The sequence below is a fragment of the Hevea brasiliensis genome, chromosome 9 (assembly GCF_030052815.1).
Source record: "Hevea brasiliensis isolate MT/VB/25A 57/8 chromosome 9, ASM3005281v1, whole genome shotgun sequence".
Lineage (NCBI taxonomy): Eukaryota > Viridiplantae > Streptophyta > Magnoliopsida > Malpighiales > Euphorbiaceae > Hevea > Hevea brasiliensis.
In genome coordinates, this window is record NC_079501.1 from 11207668 (window position 1) to 11223454 (window position 15787).

The following is a 15787-nucleotide window of genomic DNA, read 5'->3' on the forward strand; positions in this document are numbered from 1 at the left end:
ATATATATATTAAAACCAAAAAAAAAAAAAAAATGAGGCTGCAAAAAATCAATAATGACTGCCCCATTGCTCAAAATATATTTCATTTCTGTTATCTTCCTTACATTCTTCTCTCATGACTCGGTCTATCTGCCAAATTCTAAACCTGGATCCTCAATGAAAACTCCACTGGATGGTTGGGGAAAAAACACGAATTTACAGTTTCCAGTGGAAAGAACGAGGGTCATGGAAATTAATCAGTCTATCAGACAAGCCTTCTTAACAAACTGATGAAAAACAGCTGCATTTTAATCTGTACTTAGTATGTTGTGCCGCTCGCATACACTGGACCCATTTTCTGCCCACCACTTCTCTGCTTCTTGTTCTGTGAAATGTTTCCGACTGTACAAGATGATTGGAACGTAAGAAAAGAGGAAACAATAAAAAATTCAATTGCTAATGAATTGAGGCATGCCACAGAATCACCAAATGAACATATTTTGTAATATGAGAGACTCGGTCTGCTTGATTACTCAAGTGGTTGGTAAAACAACATTTGTTGGAAAGGCCATATGGTTGCATACAAGTTGTCATTTTGCAGGAAGTAGGCACTGTATTTAGATGGCTCCGCCAGATTTGAGGGACAAACAGTGAATGGCATTCATTGAAACTAAATTTAAATTGCAGTTTCTTGTTCCATAAGCATGGTAATCAAAGTGTTCTACGCAAGCGATTTCCAATTTTCTTAATGGCTGTTTCCCTTCAAAACTTGCGACTAAAAGATTTCCTTCTATATTTTATAGACATCTCAATTATTCAGTGCCGAAGCTCAAAATGGTAAAGCACATCGTAATGCTGTTCATAAATTTGAAGTTTATTCCACATTGCACACACATTAACTCACAGCAAAGAGCATAGTATTGCATCAGCAATTATTTACAAGCAATAGAGCTGAATTCCACATAACATATGCATTGACTCGAAGCATCTATTCCTCAATTTATTTAGTAATGCCAGTTGTATGAGAGAGAAAGAGAGATAACCATGAATGTGCAAGTATGAACAAGTTCTATCGACACCACTGATGACGGTTTACTCAAGTTAAAGTCAGTGTTAAAATAATCAGTAAAATAATCAGAAGCCAGGCTGAAGATGTATGGAGGGAGGTCAATAGTCAAATAATCTAACGCAAGATTTGATTCTTGGTATTAAGTCAGTTATAAATTTATGTAACTTTGCTAATACAGTTTGATGGTATCAATACCTGAAACGAATCCTCTTGAGTTCATTACCACCACCTGGCAAGGAAGACAATGTAATGTACACGCCTGGTTCAGCTTGTACCACCCACGGTGGCTTCTCAGTTTGAGCTTTGGCAGTGTAAGACAACATTTGATGATCCACTGCATTACCGTTGGACTCAATTTCACAAGAGAGTTCACATGAAGAACGTCTTTCACTGGATATGTTTTGAGCAATGGATGCATGTTTGGTAATAGAACCTGAAATAGGGCTGGAATTCTGTTTTTCTGGCAGTTTTTCTGCCATCTGCTTCAACTGTGAGATAATCAAAATATCAACATGTTGGAACATCAAATTGTTATAGCAAATGCATTCAGAAATATGAATATCCAAGCACTAATGAACCCCCCCCACCCAGCCACAAGAGATAGAGAACATCAGTTAATAAGATTTCAAAAATAACTAAATGTCAGCTTACATTTTTTTTATTTTTCAATTAATTCATTTTGAAGGTTTCGCTGCAAATACTGCCACAAAACCATTAGATTTATTCACAAGTGGCCTTCATCTTAGTGTTCAGCATAAATTTTCATGTAACATTAACTGAGGAATTTCAAAAAATTCTTTCAATTTTATTTAAGGAATATAATATTTATTTATACATATTTTTTGAATATACATTTTATTACTTGTCTCATTGGACAGCCCAAGATGTCCAATGCAGGATGAAGGGTCTGAAGAAAAAGGACTATACAAAACAGGAATCCACTTTTGTCATGTCCATTTGGTGCCCCAAATAGAAAAAAGGAAACTTTCTTGTTCGGTCCAATCTAGTCCGTTGGACCAAACACACTTGATCACAGACAAGACAGAAATCCTCCAGTGTTTCTCTCCTGTATGTAGGCGGGTTGCTATGCATGCATTTACTTGTTTTCTGAAGGATGAGGCTAAGGCATTACAATATTGAATGTGCAATGCGTCAGGAAACAAATGCAAATGTGTATTGTCCTTGAAAATACAGAAGCCTCGGTCAAGAGACTGAACCATTTTATTATTGAAGATTCCATGAGCCTGAATTGACTGTTTCAAAGATCAAACTTGAATATGTAATGTCTTTGATTTTGTCTTTAATTGTAATATGGACGGTTTCTTCAAAATCAACTTTAATGTGAAACATCTAACACCAAGTAGTAAATGCTTCAAAAGCTGACATAAACATAAAAAGAGTTGAACTAAGCAACTTCATATCCAACCTGAGCAGTAAGAGTCTTGATAACTTCTTTCGCAGATTTGCGTTTTTCAGCTTCATCTGCTGCTATTGCAGCAACCTCCTTAAGTTGCCTTGATTTTCTTTCAAGTTCAGCATCAAGGTGACGGGATTTGTAAGTAAGCTCTTCTACCTACAAAGTATTTCCATTCAAATTTACTTAGCATGTTCTCTTGGTCTCAACCAACTTAAAACATCAAACTAGAGAATAATAGTAATAATTAGTAAATCAGTCAAGCAGTCAATGCAGACTAACCACCCCAGGGGACCTCCCCTCTCCCTAAAAATTTAACTTGCTCACGTCAAGGTTCTATACCGACAGCTTACCTGCTATATAGTCTTTGAGCTTTAAGCCCTTGAACTCTGTATGTTAAGGCTAGTCAATTTTTATGGTTATTGGTTGTCAAGTTTACATGTGACCAAGAGAAGGCTATGTATAATAAACCATTCAAAGTCGATCAATTAGTAACACAATGTTGTGCAGAGCTTAGACCAAAGCTGAAACTCAGTCATTACTTCCAATGCATGAAGTACAAGCCACGATAATTCACTTCCACAAAATTGGCCATAATTACAAATGAAGCCAAGGTTGGTGATTTATTTTTTAATCAACACATAAATTATTATATGTTTCACTTTAATGACACACGTCTTACTTTGCTCAAGCACAACATTCACCTTACATCTTTTGCCTAGGCTCCTAAAGCCCCGGTGCTCAAGTGCACCTAGCGTTTTCAACAACACTGAAAGATATTAAGGTTTAGATATGAGCTTTGGTGTATTAGAGGGAACAAGGAAAGCAGAAAGAAAGAAGGAAAGAAGTTACAAAAGCAATAATTGACTGGATTACCTGTGCCCTCAAACTTGTAATTTCATCAATTAAACTGTCATTCATGTACTTTGAATCGTCAAAAGAAGATCGAGGTGGACTTATCCTTCCTGGAAGAGGAGATGTTGCTAGAGAGGCCATTCTGGAACCAGGAGTTGAATTTTGGAAAGTTTTCTTTGTGGCGCCACCTAGAAAAGTTGGCACTTTCAATGAATGAAAGCCCCCCAATTGCCATGTTCCATTTAGAACAGGGAAGATGCGGCTAGTATCTGAGTCAGATAGTCTGTCACGCCTGGAATGCCAGCTTTCGGACTGACCAACAGACTCCGAAGATGGAAGTCTGGAGAGTTGTGCCTGTAATCTGGGACCCAGAGCCACTCTATCTGCTGCATCATTGGTTTTCTGGTTCATATTTCCAGCTCTGGCTTTTGGAAGTCGTGCAACTGAACCAGGATCTGCAGCCTTCTTTAGTTTATTGAAACAATCATCACAGACCCTATGTGGCTTATTCATGTTAGGAGCCAAGGAAGCTTTTAAAGATTTTCTACCACTGCATGCTTTGCAAAAGACTAGACCACAGTTGTAACAATTGTGGCGTTTTCTTCTAAAACCAAATGGATTACGACAACCAGAGCATACTGAATGATCAGTACTAGAAACCCATTTGTGAAGACATATAATTGCAGTAAAATTTGAACCACATGCTATAGACTTCACATGCTTATCTTTTAGAAAATCAACATGTGTAGGTGTATTTCTATCTTCATTGTCCCCATGGCCTAATTGTCCATTAGAGCCCTTTCCCCAAGTGTAAACCTCAGCTTTGGAAGTCAAAACTGCAACATGATAAGAACCACAGGCAATCTCTTCAACAAAACTGCCTGCTATTTTACCTTCAACAATAGTAGGAACCTTCCCAGTAGCTGTAGGATTTCCAAGTTGCCCATAAGAAGCACTTCCCATTGTATATACTTGTCCTGTTGCTGTAAGGGCAACTGTGAGATTATGCCCACAGGCTACTTGACAAATATTTTCATCACCTAATGCATCTACACACTCAGGAATAAGTCTAGATTCTTTATCACCATGTCCAAGGCGGCCTTTATCTCCATCCCCCCAGGTGAAAAGTTTTCCTGATGAAGAGCTGCTGGAAGCTTTTGGACTAGATGATTCAGTCCTTACTTCAACAACAGCAACTGTGTGCCAAACACCACAAGCAACTCTTGTTGTTCTTAGTCCTCTCAAGGCTTCCACTTCCCGTGGGATGGTCGTGCTATTATGATCTCCATGGCCAAGGGAGCCAAAAGTTCCGTCTCCAAATGTAAACAACTGACCACCAGATGTCACAAAAGCAGTATGCCAAGGTCCACATGAGATATATAATACATGTATGCCCTCGATGTCACCGCATACTTTTTTAGGCATCCACTGACTGGCTTCACTTCCATGCCCAAGAAGACCACAATTGTAAGCACCATCTCCCCATGTATAAAGATCTCCAGAAAGAGTAACGGCACAAGTGTGGTGCTCTCCACATGCTACTAACTCAATATTGATCCCAGCCAGGGTATCTATAAGCTTTGGGTGGGGAACATCCATTTCTATGCCATGCCCTAGCCTGCCTCCTGAACCTTCGCCCCAGCTGAAGACCTCACCTTGCTTAGTGACCAACACAGCATGCCTGCCACCACAAGCAATATTATGGACATCGAGAACAACTTTAGACTCTAATGCCTTAGGTAGAAGCGAGTCTATCTTGGAGCTAGATGAATTCCCAATTTTGTGCACACCACCTCCCAATACTCCATCTCCAATACCTTCTCCCCAAAAGAAAACATCACCTAAGGCATCGAAGTCTTCATGATAGGAACCCTGGCTGGATGAGCTTACAGCACTGGATAAACTGACTCTAACTGTATCAGTCGTAGAAGGTCGACCATTTGAGTTATCTACACATGCAGCTGTTAGTGAACTAAAAGGGCTGGTTAGATCTACTTGACTTGGACTCTTGGGCACCGCAGTATATGATATTATGTCACAGAATGCCTTTCCCAATCTATTTTGAGGGGCACTGTTGACAGGAACCTGACTTCCCTGACTATCTCCTTGCCCTGGATCCTGTGGTCATTTGTAAAAAAAAAAAAAAATTGTGAATGCAATCATTATAGGAAAGTTAGTTAATGAACCCTTAGATCTGTATAAAGTGAGAGATAGACTGATACGGACAAATGGTGAAATTGATGGAGAATGCTTCCGTGTACGAGTTTGTGGACTATTTGATGGTATGCTTTCACTTTTTGACTCAATTCTCCACTTACGCTGGTAGTTATCACGAGAAATCAGTGCTTTAAGCCCTACAAACCAAACTTCAGCTTCATCCTTGTCTTTACATATCTGTCCATAATGGTGTCAAACCAAGACAAGTTATCTCTTCATAGAGATGTTAATCTGATTTATTTCAACAGATAAACAAATGAAACCTGTATACGATTATTTCCTAAGACAAACAAACAAAAAATTTAAAAAAAAAAAGCGATTATTATATGTGTCATTGATAGTTTAACAATACAAATTCAAACTAAAAGAATCTACAAAGGAGACAAACTCACCAAGTCCAATGATCTATCATTGTACATAAGAGAAAATGATTGATACTCTTTTTCTGGCCGAGGATACCGTTGAAATATTGCCTGAAAGACAATTGCTACTATCATGTTCTAGTAACATTTGAGTAAGGAACAAGTAAACCATACAAAAGAATGGTGCAAATGAAGAAAAGGTGCAAAATAACTGCCTTTAACCAAAAAAAAAAAAAAATCCCAGCCAAAATTGAAGAAATTAAACTATCTGATATGAACTTCTCTTACAACATTATTTAAAATTTATGCACCCAGGCAAATTTTTTAGAATTGTTACAATAAATGCCTCTCATTGGTGATTTAAGAACCCTACATCAAATTTTTCTAACAAAGAAAACTTGAATTTTACAAACTTACAGTACGCTGTCCAGGTATAATCTTTGAAACTTGACTGAGTTTTAGCTGCTTTTCTTCTTTACCAGAGTACCATATCAACAGAGACTCATCCTATATAACAACCACAGCACATGAGCAAACAAAACAGAGAAATAAGAGAATACCATTTCAGTAACTACTTCTAAACAAATAGAAACACTAGATGCATTAACGACCAAGGCATTGGTTAGTAGAAAACATGAGGTTAAAATGTTCTTAAAAAAAAAATCTGCTTTTCCAGTATTTGGGGTGCAAGGGAAAGTTGGTCATGAAAAACATTTTCCTAGTCAAAAAGAAAAGTAAACAATTTTTAAAGAAAACACGTAACACTCAACCCATTAAACTAAATTAACAAGGGCCCATTAAGTAAAATGTTAAAAGTCCATATAAGAGTAACTTTGAGAAGCTTCTACATAATAATAATAATAATAATAATAATAATAATAATAATAATAATAATAATAATAATAATAATAAGGAAAAGAAGCTAAGTGAGACAAAAGGGAATATTGTTCCCCCTTTTTTTCCTTGAGCAGAACAGGGGAGAAGCAAAATCAACACCAAATTTCTCCTTCCATCTCTTCACTCACACCCATATATCAAATCAACCCAAAAACCCCTAAAATCTCTAGTTAAACAACCATTTTCAACCAAAATTCTAACCTAAAACCCATTATTTTCGCTTGTAAGAGCTTGTAATTCTTTTATTTCAAATGGGTAAGTTTTTCTCTCGTTTCTTTTTATTTATAAAGTTTAATTTGATATTCCATTTTCCTTATTGTGATTTATATAGCATAAAGATATAAGAGAGATAAGTTTTATATTAGATTAGAGAATAGGGCTTTATTTTGAAATAATAGATTTCCATACTTTAGTAAATAGGTGATTCTAGCTACTAGGTAAATTTTCTTTAAGAGATGAATATCAAAAGATTGTGATTTCATAATATGAGAATTTGATTTAAGTCCTCTAAGTTAAATGTTTGGTTAAAAAATTAGAGTAACATGAGGCTGATTTTGGAACTATTAATGAATATTGATTATATTTATGATAGCAAAAAAAAATCTAATTTAATTTTGGAAGAAATTTGAGTATAAAAGGTTAAGGAGAAAAAATGATATTTGAATGAAGGAGGAGAAATAAATAGAGAAAAGGTGAAATATATTATAATATTTTGTGTAGATTTTGGAAACGTGTTTTAAAGTCATTTGTGATGTGTTGTGGCTTGTAAAGAATTCGTTAAACTCTTGGAATCTTGGAGAGTGTTTGGGTTATGCCAAAGTGGTGCCAGCTTTCTTTTAAAATTTTCGTACACAAATCATGCATTTTATATCTCACAACTCTCATTCTAGAATTTAAATTTCCTTCCTTGATGCACTTTCATTTTTGATGCACTTTTATTTTTTTTAACTTTAGGAGAGTATCCAACTCCTGTAGTAGATACTAGGGGTGCTCCAGCGATCTAGATTTTAATATGTCTTCAGTACAGGTGAGTAGATAAATACATAATACTGGTATTTTATTAAATATAAATTATTTATATTATTTCTAATTATGAAAATGGGAATAGAAAATTGTAATTTTATGTTTTATTATTGAATAAAATGAGATTTATAATTACAACTGAATAAATGACAAAATACACTCAATATATGCAGCGAATAAATAATACCTTGATAACAAGTGATTTATTTTCAGCTCAGCTTATACTTATACTGTCTTTGGGACAACACTTGATATACACATAGCCTTTAGAGCGTATATTAGGTGGTCGCCCTTTGGGGGTAGCTCTGCACATGTGTATGATCAGTATTTTTATTTCTCTTGGGTTATTTTTGTATCATTATAGAGCTCAAGATGCCAGCATTACTCTTAGACTGCCAGAGTTTATTTTTGCGTCTGAGATGTTAGCATTATCTACAGAAAGCATATTGCGAGTGCACGAGAGTATTGTAGATTTTATGATTTCAATATATCTATTTTAGCAATATTGTTGCAGCATAAATTTTATTTTAGCTCAATTACATGATTTTAAATAAAATAATATTTATTCAACTGACCTATTCAAACATAACAGAATTGGTACTATTAAATACCAAAACCTTATTTGTTCTCCTTTATTATTTATTTATCCGTTCACTGAGTAGTTGTACTCATCCTCTTAATTTTTAATATTTCAGATCATTTTTGCTTATTACACCACTAGCAATCTCTCTTTCAGTATTATCCCCTCTTCTACTTCACCAGCCATGGAGTCTAGTGGAAGTCGAGTCAATATATTTCTTTTAGATATTTATTTTATTTTAGTTTGCAATATATATGTATAGACAGCTAAAAGTTCTGAACTGTAAATATTTTCTTTTGATCTTCACAAAGAAGATATATGTATATTTGTGTATGTAAATATGTTGGATGGGCACGAAGCCATATTTTATATACCAAATGTATTTTAATAGGTTTCATGGTTTCTTTTAACTATAAATTTAGGAAAAACTCTATCAGTTTTCTAGGTTATATTAGTCTCTATAGGTGAGAGATGGGTATGACAAAACAACTTCTGATTTTTAGAGCAGCAAATCAATTTCTGGACTCCTACAAACTCATATGAAGGAAAGAACCTACAAGAAAAACAAATACACAGAAACCCTCTAGTTCACCAATCACAATGACTGTTGCCAGCCATTACTAGTCTCCACCAGTGTTATAAAATCTGAACTGACCCAGCTGGTTGACCCAGACATAAAATCGGGCTAGTTCTCTGATCGAACCGGACAAAGAGTTGACCCAAAAAAATCGAATCACCTAGTAGTTGAATCAGTTACCTATTGGCCCAATGACGCATAGACCTGACCAATTTAATTTTTTTTAAATTGATATTTTAATATTTAAACATTTAAATTTATATTTAGTCAATGAATAAGATGTTATTTAACAATTATCTTTTTGTTTATAGTAATACAAGAAATTTTATATATTTTTTTTATTCTAATATATAATTAACATTTCATAATTTTAAGAAGATAGTTTTTCATTTATAAAAATATTTTATTTTATATTTTAATTATAAATTTTGAGAATAAAAATATTTAAATACTGTTAATATTTTCGTATAAAATTTAAAAGTATTATTAAGATATATGTAAATAAAACCTATAAATGTTGAAATATTGATCCTAAAAATAAAATTTAGTTGATTAAACTTCATTATATTAATAAGTGCAATATTTAATTAATTTTTAATAACTCACTGGTTGAACAATTGATCCACTAATTGAACCATTGACCCATCGACACAGTCCTTCAACTGGTTCAAGCCCCAAGCCAGGTTTAATAACCATGGTCTCCAACAGTTAACAGGCAACAATTAGGAATTACCCTTTTTTTTGGTAATTTCCTCACCTTCAAACTACAAATGGAAAAATATAAAATCTTTATGAGTCCAATCACTTTCATGGTCTACTTCATTAAAGAAAATTCATTTTCTCCAAAGTACTTTAAATGACATAAAACAATTTCCCATTTATATTCAGTTTACAAATAAACAGCAGAAACTTTTTTTTTTCTTAGAAAATAAAATTATTTTGGCAAAACACCAAACCTTTCTTATATTTTCCATCCATAAAATAATTACCATGTATTATTATACACCATACCTTTTTCTTGCATCTAGAAAACCCTAGAACCGCATATTTTCAAAAACATTCAAGTACCAACTAATCCATCAAATCAAACAATAAAACTTCCTTTAAATGCTATAACAAGGCAATTAGATTATCAATAGTTCTTAATCCTACCATATCAAATGAGCCATCATAGACAGGTCAATTCGTCCTACACCAAATTATTCAAAGTACCGTAATGCTTTATGATAAACTCAACTGAAATAAGCCTTAATTTCAAACTAGTTGGGTTGGCTCTATAGATTTGTTTCCTCCATTCTAGTCCTATATCTTCAAAAATATGTAGAGCCACTAAATCTTTTCTTACTACTTTACCTCAGTCAAAATAGGTCTGTCCCACACTTTCTTCTCTCCTACAATTTCATCTTACTCAACATCCATACTATTGAAGTTATGGCATACTATGCCCATGTTCAAACCATCTTAATCTCCCCTCTCTGTCTCTCTCAACTTTTCCTCAATAGGTCCAGTTCCACCTCCCTACAAATGTTTCATTCCTCATCCAATTCATCCTTATATTTCCACACATGATATTATGATGAACAATAATCATTAGTGGATGCAACAAATCAAACTTGTGTCAGAGATATAGAAAACAATGGATGCAGCAGAAAGATGAAATGTCAATGTATTGTTTGCACATTTGTTGATCACTTTGGCGGCTCATTATAATATTCCCTCTACAGTTTTTTTTTTTTTAATTTCTATATTAGTTAACACTGGATAGGGTAGAATTTTTTAATCACATTCATGCCAAGGAAACTTACATTTGAAAGTTGAAATGGACAGAATTTTGGCTTTCCTCTGCGCCCATACTTGAGTAAATATGCCCCTTTCTTAAGTGCTGTAATAGCCTACAATGAATCAAAAAATATATTTAAACAAATAAAAATCAGTCCAGGTGCAAACAGGTGATTACATCTGAGAATAACCATTGCCAGCACCATAATCAAACTAATGATGCATAACCAGAGCTCCATGCTTCATTGTTTAGCACTCTATATAGATAGGAGCTGTTCATATATTGCCAGGCTATCATCAATTTAAATTTCAAATTAGATAATACACTAAAGAAATAGTTAACCACAGGAAGTGGATAAAAGAGGCAAATTGTTCAATACATCAAATATTGGAGTATGGTGGATAATATAGAATTAATCGTTATAACTGAGAAGTTACTTTTTGTCTCGAGAACAGAAATTCGCTATGACAATGCGGACAACAAGTTGACTACTCTAAGCATTTTGCCGAATTGACTAAAAAGAGGCAAATTGTTCAATACATCAAATATTGGAGTATGGTGGATAATGTAGAATTAATCGTTATAACTAAGAAGTTACTTTTTGTCTCGAGAACAGAAATTCGTTATGACAATGCGGACAACAAGTTGACTACTCTAAGCATTTTGTTGAATTGACTTAAATCCAGAAAGGAAAGGTGGGACGCACACAGATTATGAACACATCAGTCACAAGTGAAAGAAAATGACTTCAACCATTAAGATAACAATTTCTAATTAAAATAATATATTATCATCAAACCACAACATCGAAGAAAATTTACAGAAATAAATGGAAGTAGATTAAACCTGGTCGATATCCCTCTCGGCAAGACCACTTCTCTGAGAATCAGCCATTCAAGTTGCAGCCTTGGTGCAGAACCAATGCCCATTTGAACACCAGCCCTTTAAAAAAAATTTTACCCCAGAAAGCAGTCTCCAACTTTGGGCCATAAATCTCTCCAATAACCTCATTCCCTCGTCTACCCCATAATACTAAATTCACCTCCAAAACCGAATTTCAACTCCCTTTCACTCCATCCTTAAAGCCATAAAAATCTACAATGCCGCCAAACGAAACCCTAAATTATCTACTATTAGGTGAGGAAGAGCTCCAACACTCCTGTACGGTAATCGAATACCCTAGAAATCAATAAACGCATTAAATCTTCCAATAAACTCTTCGATTTTCGCGCGTTTTAACCCAAAAACAGCATCCAAATCAAAATGCGTTGCAAATAAATGCAATGAGGATCAGACCCACCTAAAAATGCAAGAAATGAAATAACAGAACGGACAAATTCCCCAAATTAACCGATTTTCAGAAAATCTGAGACATGTTTTTCGAGATCACGGAGAGAGATTTAAGATAGCTGATAGACTCGATCTTTCAAAAAAATAATAACAAAAAAGAAAACGTGCGCTTCTCTTGTGAAGAAAGGAGAATGCAGGTTAACGAGGACAGGTAACGCGCGCCTCTGCAATTCTCGTGAATCTCTCACTCTTCTCTCTCTATTGAAATCTCTAGGCTCTCGCTAGAGGCTGTTTAACTCCCCGTTTTAATTCTCCTGAATCAACAAAAGCAGTGTCGTTTTCCTCTGAGAATGCCACGTCTGCAAATCGCAAAATCCTTCTTGAGATGGGGACCGTTTGGATTTTGGATTTTTGTCCTTCTCTGGAGTTTCTGTTTGGCACCGCAAATCATCAGACAATAATAAATTAATGAAATAAAGCTTAAATTTGTCCCGTATTTTTTTCATGGTGTTTAAATAAGTTAATTTATTTTTTAATAAATTAATCCAAACTTCTTCATTTAAATTTAAAATGTAACCTAACTTTATAGAATACTATTTCTTAATAATAAATTATTATTTTTAATTTTCAATATTAAAAATATATTATTTAATAAAAATAAAAATTAACAAAAAATTTAAATTCAAGAATATTCATTTTTAAGTTCAACAACTTAACATTAGTGTTATTAAAACCCAGTCCATGATAGTAATAATATGTCCTAGAGCATATCATTTTGTATGTATTTTATACATATTTTATTAATAAAAATATATTTTCACTTTTCGATTTACATAAACTATTTATATGTAATTGAAAAGGTCTATTGATATTTTGTTAGAAATATTATTCTTAAGTTGTTAAGAATGAGTAACAGTATTTTTAACACAAAGTATAATAAACCGGTTCACAATCTAGAATACTTCACAAATGATATGAGTTATCCATAAATATTGTAATCATATTTATTTCTAAGGTATTTATATGAGATATAAATAAGATGAAGTGGTGAGTCTCATGCCACATAACAAACATGATATGCACTTATACATGATAAGTAGGCCGAACCAGCGACGCATGTGACAAGCACATGAAGTTTACTTTTATCAATGCATTGTCATATATCATATCAGCGCATATAATATTTAGATCTAAGATAACACAGTTATCTTGTATATAGGTGGTTTGAGTTTGATACTACTTTTATACTTGTACTATGTATGAGTATATGGGCATGTGTTGGCTCCTACTAATTATATATGGAGGTAGGTGTTAATCAAGATAGAATCCGTTACCCTAAGTAAATAGGAATAAAATCTTATGTTCATTTAATTGTTCTTGATGTTTCAAGTTCCTGGCCAGGACAGACAGATTTAGTTAGAAAAGAGTTTCTGATAACAAAATCTAATTAATCAATAACTGGAATTAAAAGATAACATAATATTCATAGCAAATGGGGTTTGACATTAACCATGACTCCAGCTTAACTTGGGATTTTGTAACGGAGAGATTCTAGTGCATGGTAACATATGATTAAAGGTTCATTTAAGGTATTCCTTATTACTGATTGGGTGGCCATGGCATACTATGCTAGGTGTCAACTATGGTCTATGAGATGCCTGAAATGATTTAGAGATATCATTTACGGTAAGAAAGAGTTCTAATGATATTAAGAGTTAATATCATTTTTCATTGCTAATAAGTAATGAGCCTAGTAAGTCACACATCTACACAAACCTAATCACCATTTAAAATATGATTTAATTGATTAATTAAACAGTTTAATTAATTAATTAAAGATGTTTGGTTTTCAATAAAATTGCAAAGTCTCTAGCATGACTTGAAACCAAATCTAGGTTATTCGATGTATAGTATAAATTAAATTTGTATTTAATTTGATTAAATATGAATTTAATTATGAGAAATTAATTAATGGAGATTAATTAATTAATTAATTTATATTTGATATAAATTAATTTAAAGAGGAGAAATTATAATTTTGGATTGAGAACTTAAATTAAAATGTAAGGGCAAATTGGTCTTTTCACGTGGTGACATGTGGCACCATGAGATGGTGACACATGGCACCATATGATCTTGTCACTTGTCTTCCTACAATGGAAGACCATATATCATGATTTAAATGGAGCTTGACACTTGGCTTCATATGATTAAATCAAATAATAACAAGATGGGATCTTGTGAGGACATGTGACAAGGGAGTTAGGGTTTGACCTAAGTATATAAAGAAAAGTTATAAAGAAAAATCAGTCATCTCTCTCTTTTCTCTTATGTTGGATGGCAACATGCTCTCTTCCTCTCCTCTTCAATTTCTCAATTGATTAAAGGGAAAAACTATGATTTTTTTCTTGAATTAAAATTATTAGAAAGTGTTTATAATACCCAATACATTCATACTATGATTTTTTCTTGAATTAAAATTATTAGAAAGTGTTTTTAACACTCAATACATTTATACAACCTTCACAAAGCATAAACCCCCATCTCAAAATTGGTTGACAAGGCTTGAGAAGGTAATCTAGGGGCTGCCATTGCATCTTTGGTGTGTGCTTATGGTGGACAAACTAGAGGGACAGTATTTGGGGTCCTAAGAACATCCTAAGAGGCTTTAATTGTGCATCAAGAGGTTAATACCTAAAAATCCCTCTTTTAGTTAGGGTTTAATTGAATTTAGTGTTAATTCACAATCTTTAATGGCAAATAAAATTTTAATATATGCTAAAATGTGTTTTTGTATGCAATTGGGCATTGAAAATTGATTAGGATCATAAGACACTTGGTATGGTGCATGTAACCTTAGAAATAATTTTTGAAATTCAAGATTCTAATGCCCTTTATTCACGCTTCCACTCTTTCAATTGGTATCAGAGCTACTATATTTGCCATTAAGATTATTTATGAGATTTAATTGTGTGATTTGATCAAATTTGGATTGATTTAAAGCTGGTTGGGTGCCCAAGAGGGGCGGTTTGAATGAGAAACACGCCTCAAGGGTGTGTTTGAATTTTGGGCTTGGTTTTTAGGCTCATTATGTAATTGTTATGTATTTTAAGGCCTATAATTAAGCCCATACCTAATTAAATTGTTTAATTAGAAATTTTAATCACACAATTAATTTTTGAAAATTATTTTCAATATATTAAATTTGGAAAAAGGTTTCTAAATTTAAAATTATTTGAATGAGATTCAAATTTAATTTTGATTGAATATGTGATATTCAATTTAATTTTTAGTATGTATATTTTATTTAATTATTAAATTTTAATAGGCATGATGGACGATCATGGACAATAAAAAATCAATGTGATTGGATTTATTTCTTTTATTTTTCTTTGGGATGTAAAATAATTAATTTTATTTTAGTGACATGTATTATAAATGTTGTAATAATTTAGGTTATAATTTCATTTATTTGAGGACTTTAAAGTTTATATTCTTGTAAACTCGCCTTGGTATGTCAAGGATTATAATGTAATTGGATTCAAGAAGATCAAGGAGGTCAAGAGCATTGGTGGGACCAGTGAGAGGAAATCAAGATCAAGTGTTGATTATACACTCCTTTAACAACTCTTGTAAAATGAATGAATGAAATACACCTAGGAATGCCCTGATTCAATTCTTGGTGGCTCAGAATTGAATCCCTTAGAAAGTCCATGATCATACCATATTATTTGTTTATCCATG

General features: G+C 33.4%; 1 protein-coding gene and 1 long non-coding RNA gene across 3 annotated transcripts; one reads left to right on the forward strand and one right to left on the reverse strand.

Annotated features, from left to right (window-relative positions):
- Positions 1–33: 33 nt before the first annotated feature.
- Positions 34–12447, reverse strand: LOC110635195 (PH, RCC1 and FYVE domains-containing protein 1). Of its 2 annotated transcripts, none has more exons than XM_021784439.2 (9): positions 11600–12447; positions 10779–10865; positions 6314–6403; positions 5927–6007; positions 5544–5711; positions 3339–5435; positions 2475–2621; positions 1244–1536; positions 34–381 (listed from the first exon to the last, which is right to left on the reverse strand). In XM_021784439.2, exons 1-9 carry the CDS (start codon positions 11645–11647, stop codon positions 288–290), a joined length of 3105 nt encoding a protein of 1034 aa, XP_021640131.2. In that variant the 5' UTR covers positions 11648–12447; the 3' UTR covers positions 34–287. The 2 variants fall into 2 exon arrangements, with proteins under 2 accessions (XP_021640131.2, XP_021640132.2); XM_021784440.2 differs by lacking the exon at positions 11600–12447 and adding an exon at positions 9580–9737.
- On the forward strand, positions 7732–8786 carry LOC110635196 (uncharacterized). The gene is made up of 2 exons (XR_002491130.2): positions 7732–7820; positions 8512–8786. It is a non-coding gene; the product is annotated as an uncharacterized LOC110635196 (long non-coding RNA).
- Positions 12448–15787: the final 3340 nt, after the last annotated feature.

Coding starts and splice junctions, on each gene's coding strand:
- LOC110635195 (XM_021784439.2), bottom strand. CDS start 11,647: ATGGCTGATTCTCAGAGAAGTGGTCTTGCCGAGAGGGATATCGACCAG. Junction 6,404..10,778: donor GTCCATTTCAACTTTCAAAT/GTAAGTTTCCTT, acceptor GTTGTTATATAG/GATGAGTCTCTGTTGATATG. Junction 2,622..3,338: donor TTACAAGTTTGAGGGCACAG/GTAATCCAGTCA, acceptor AATACTTTGTAG/GTAGAAGAGCTTACTTACAA.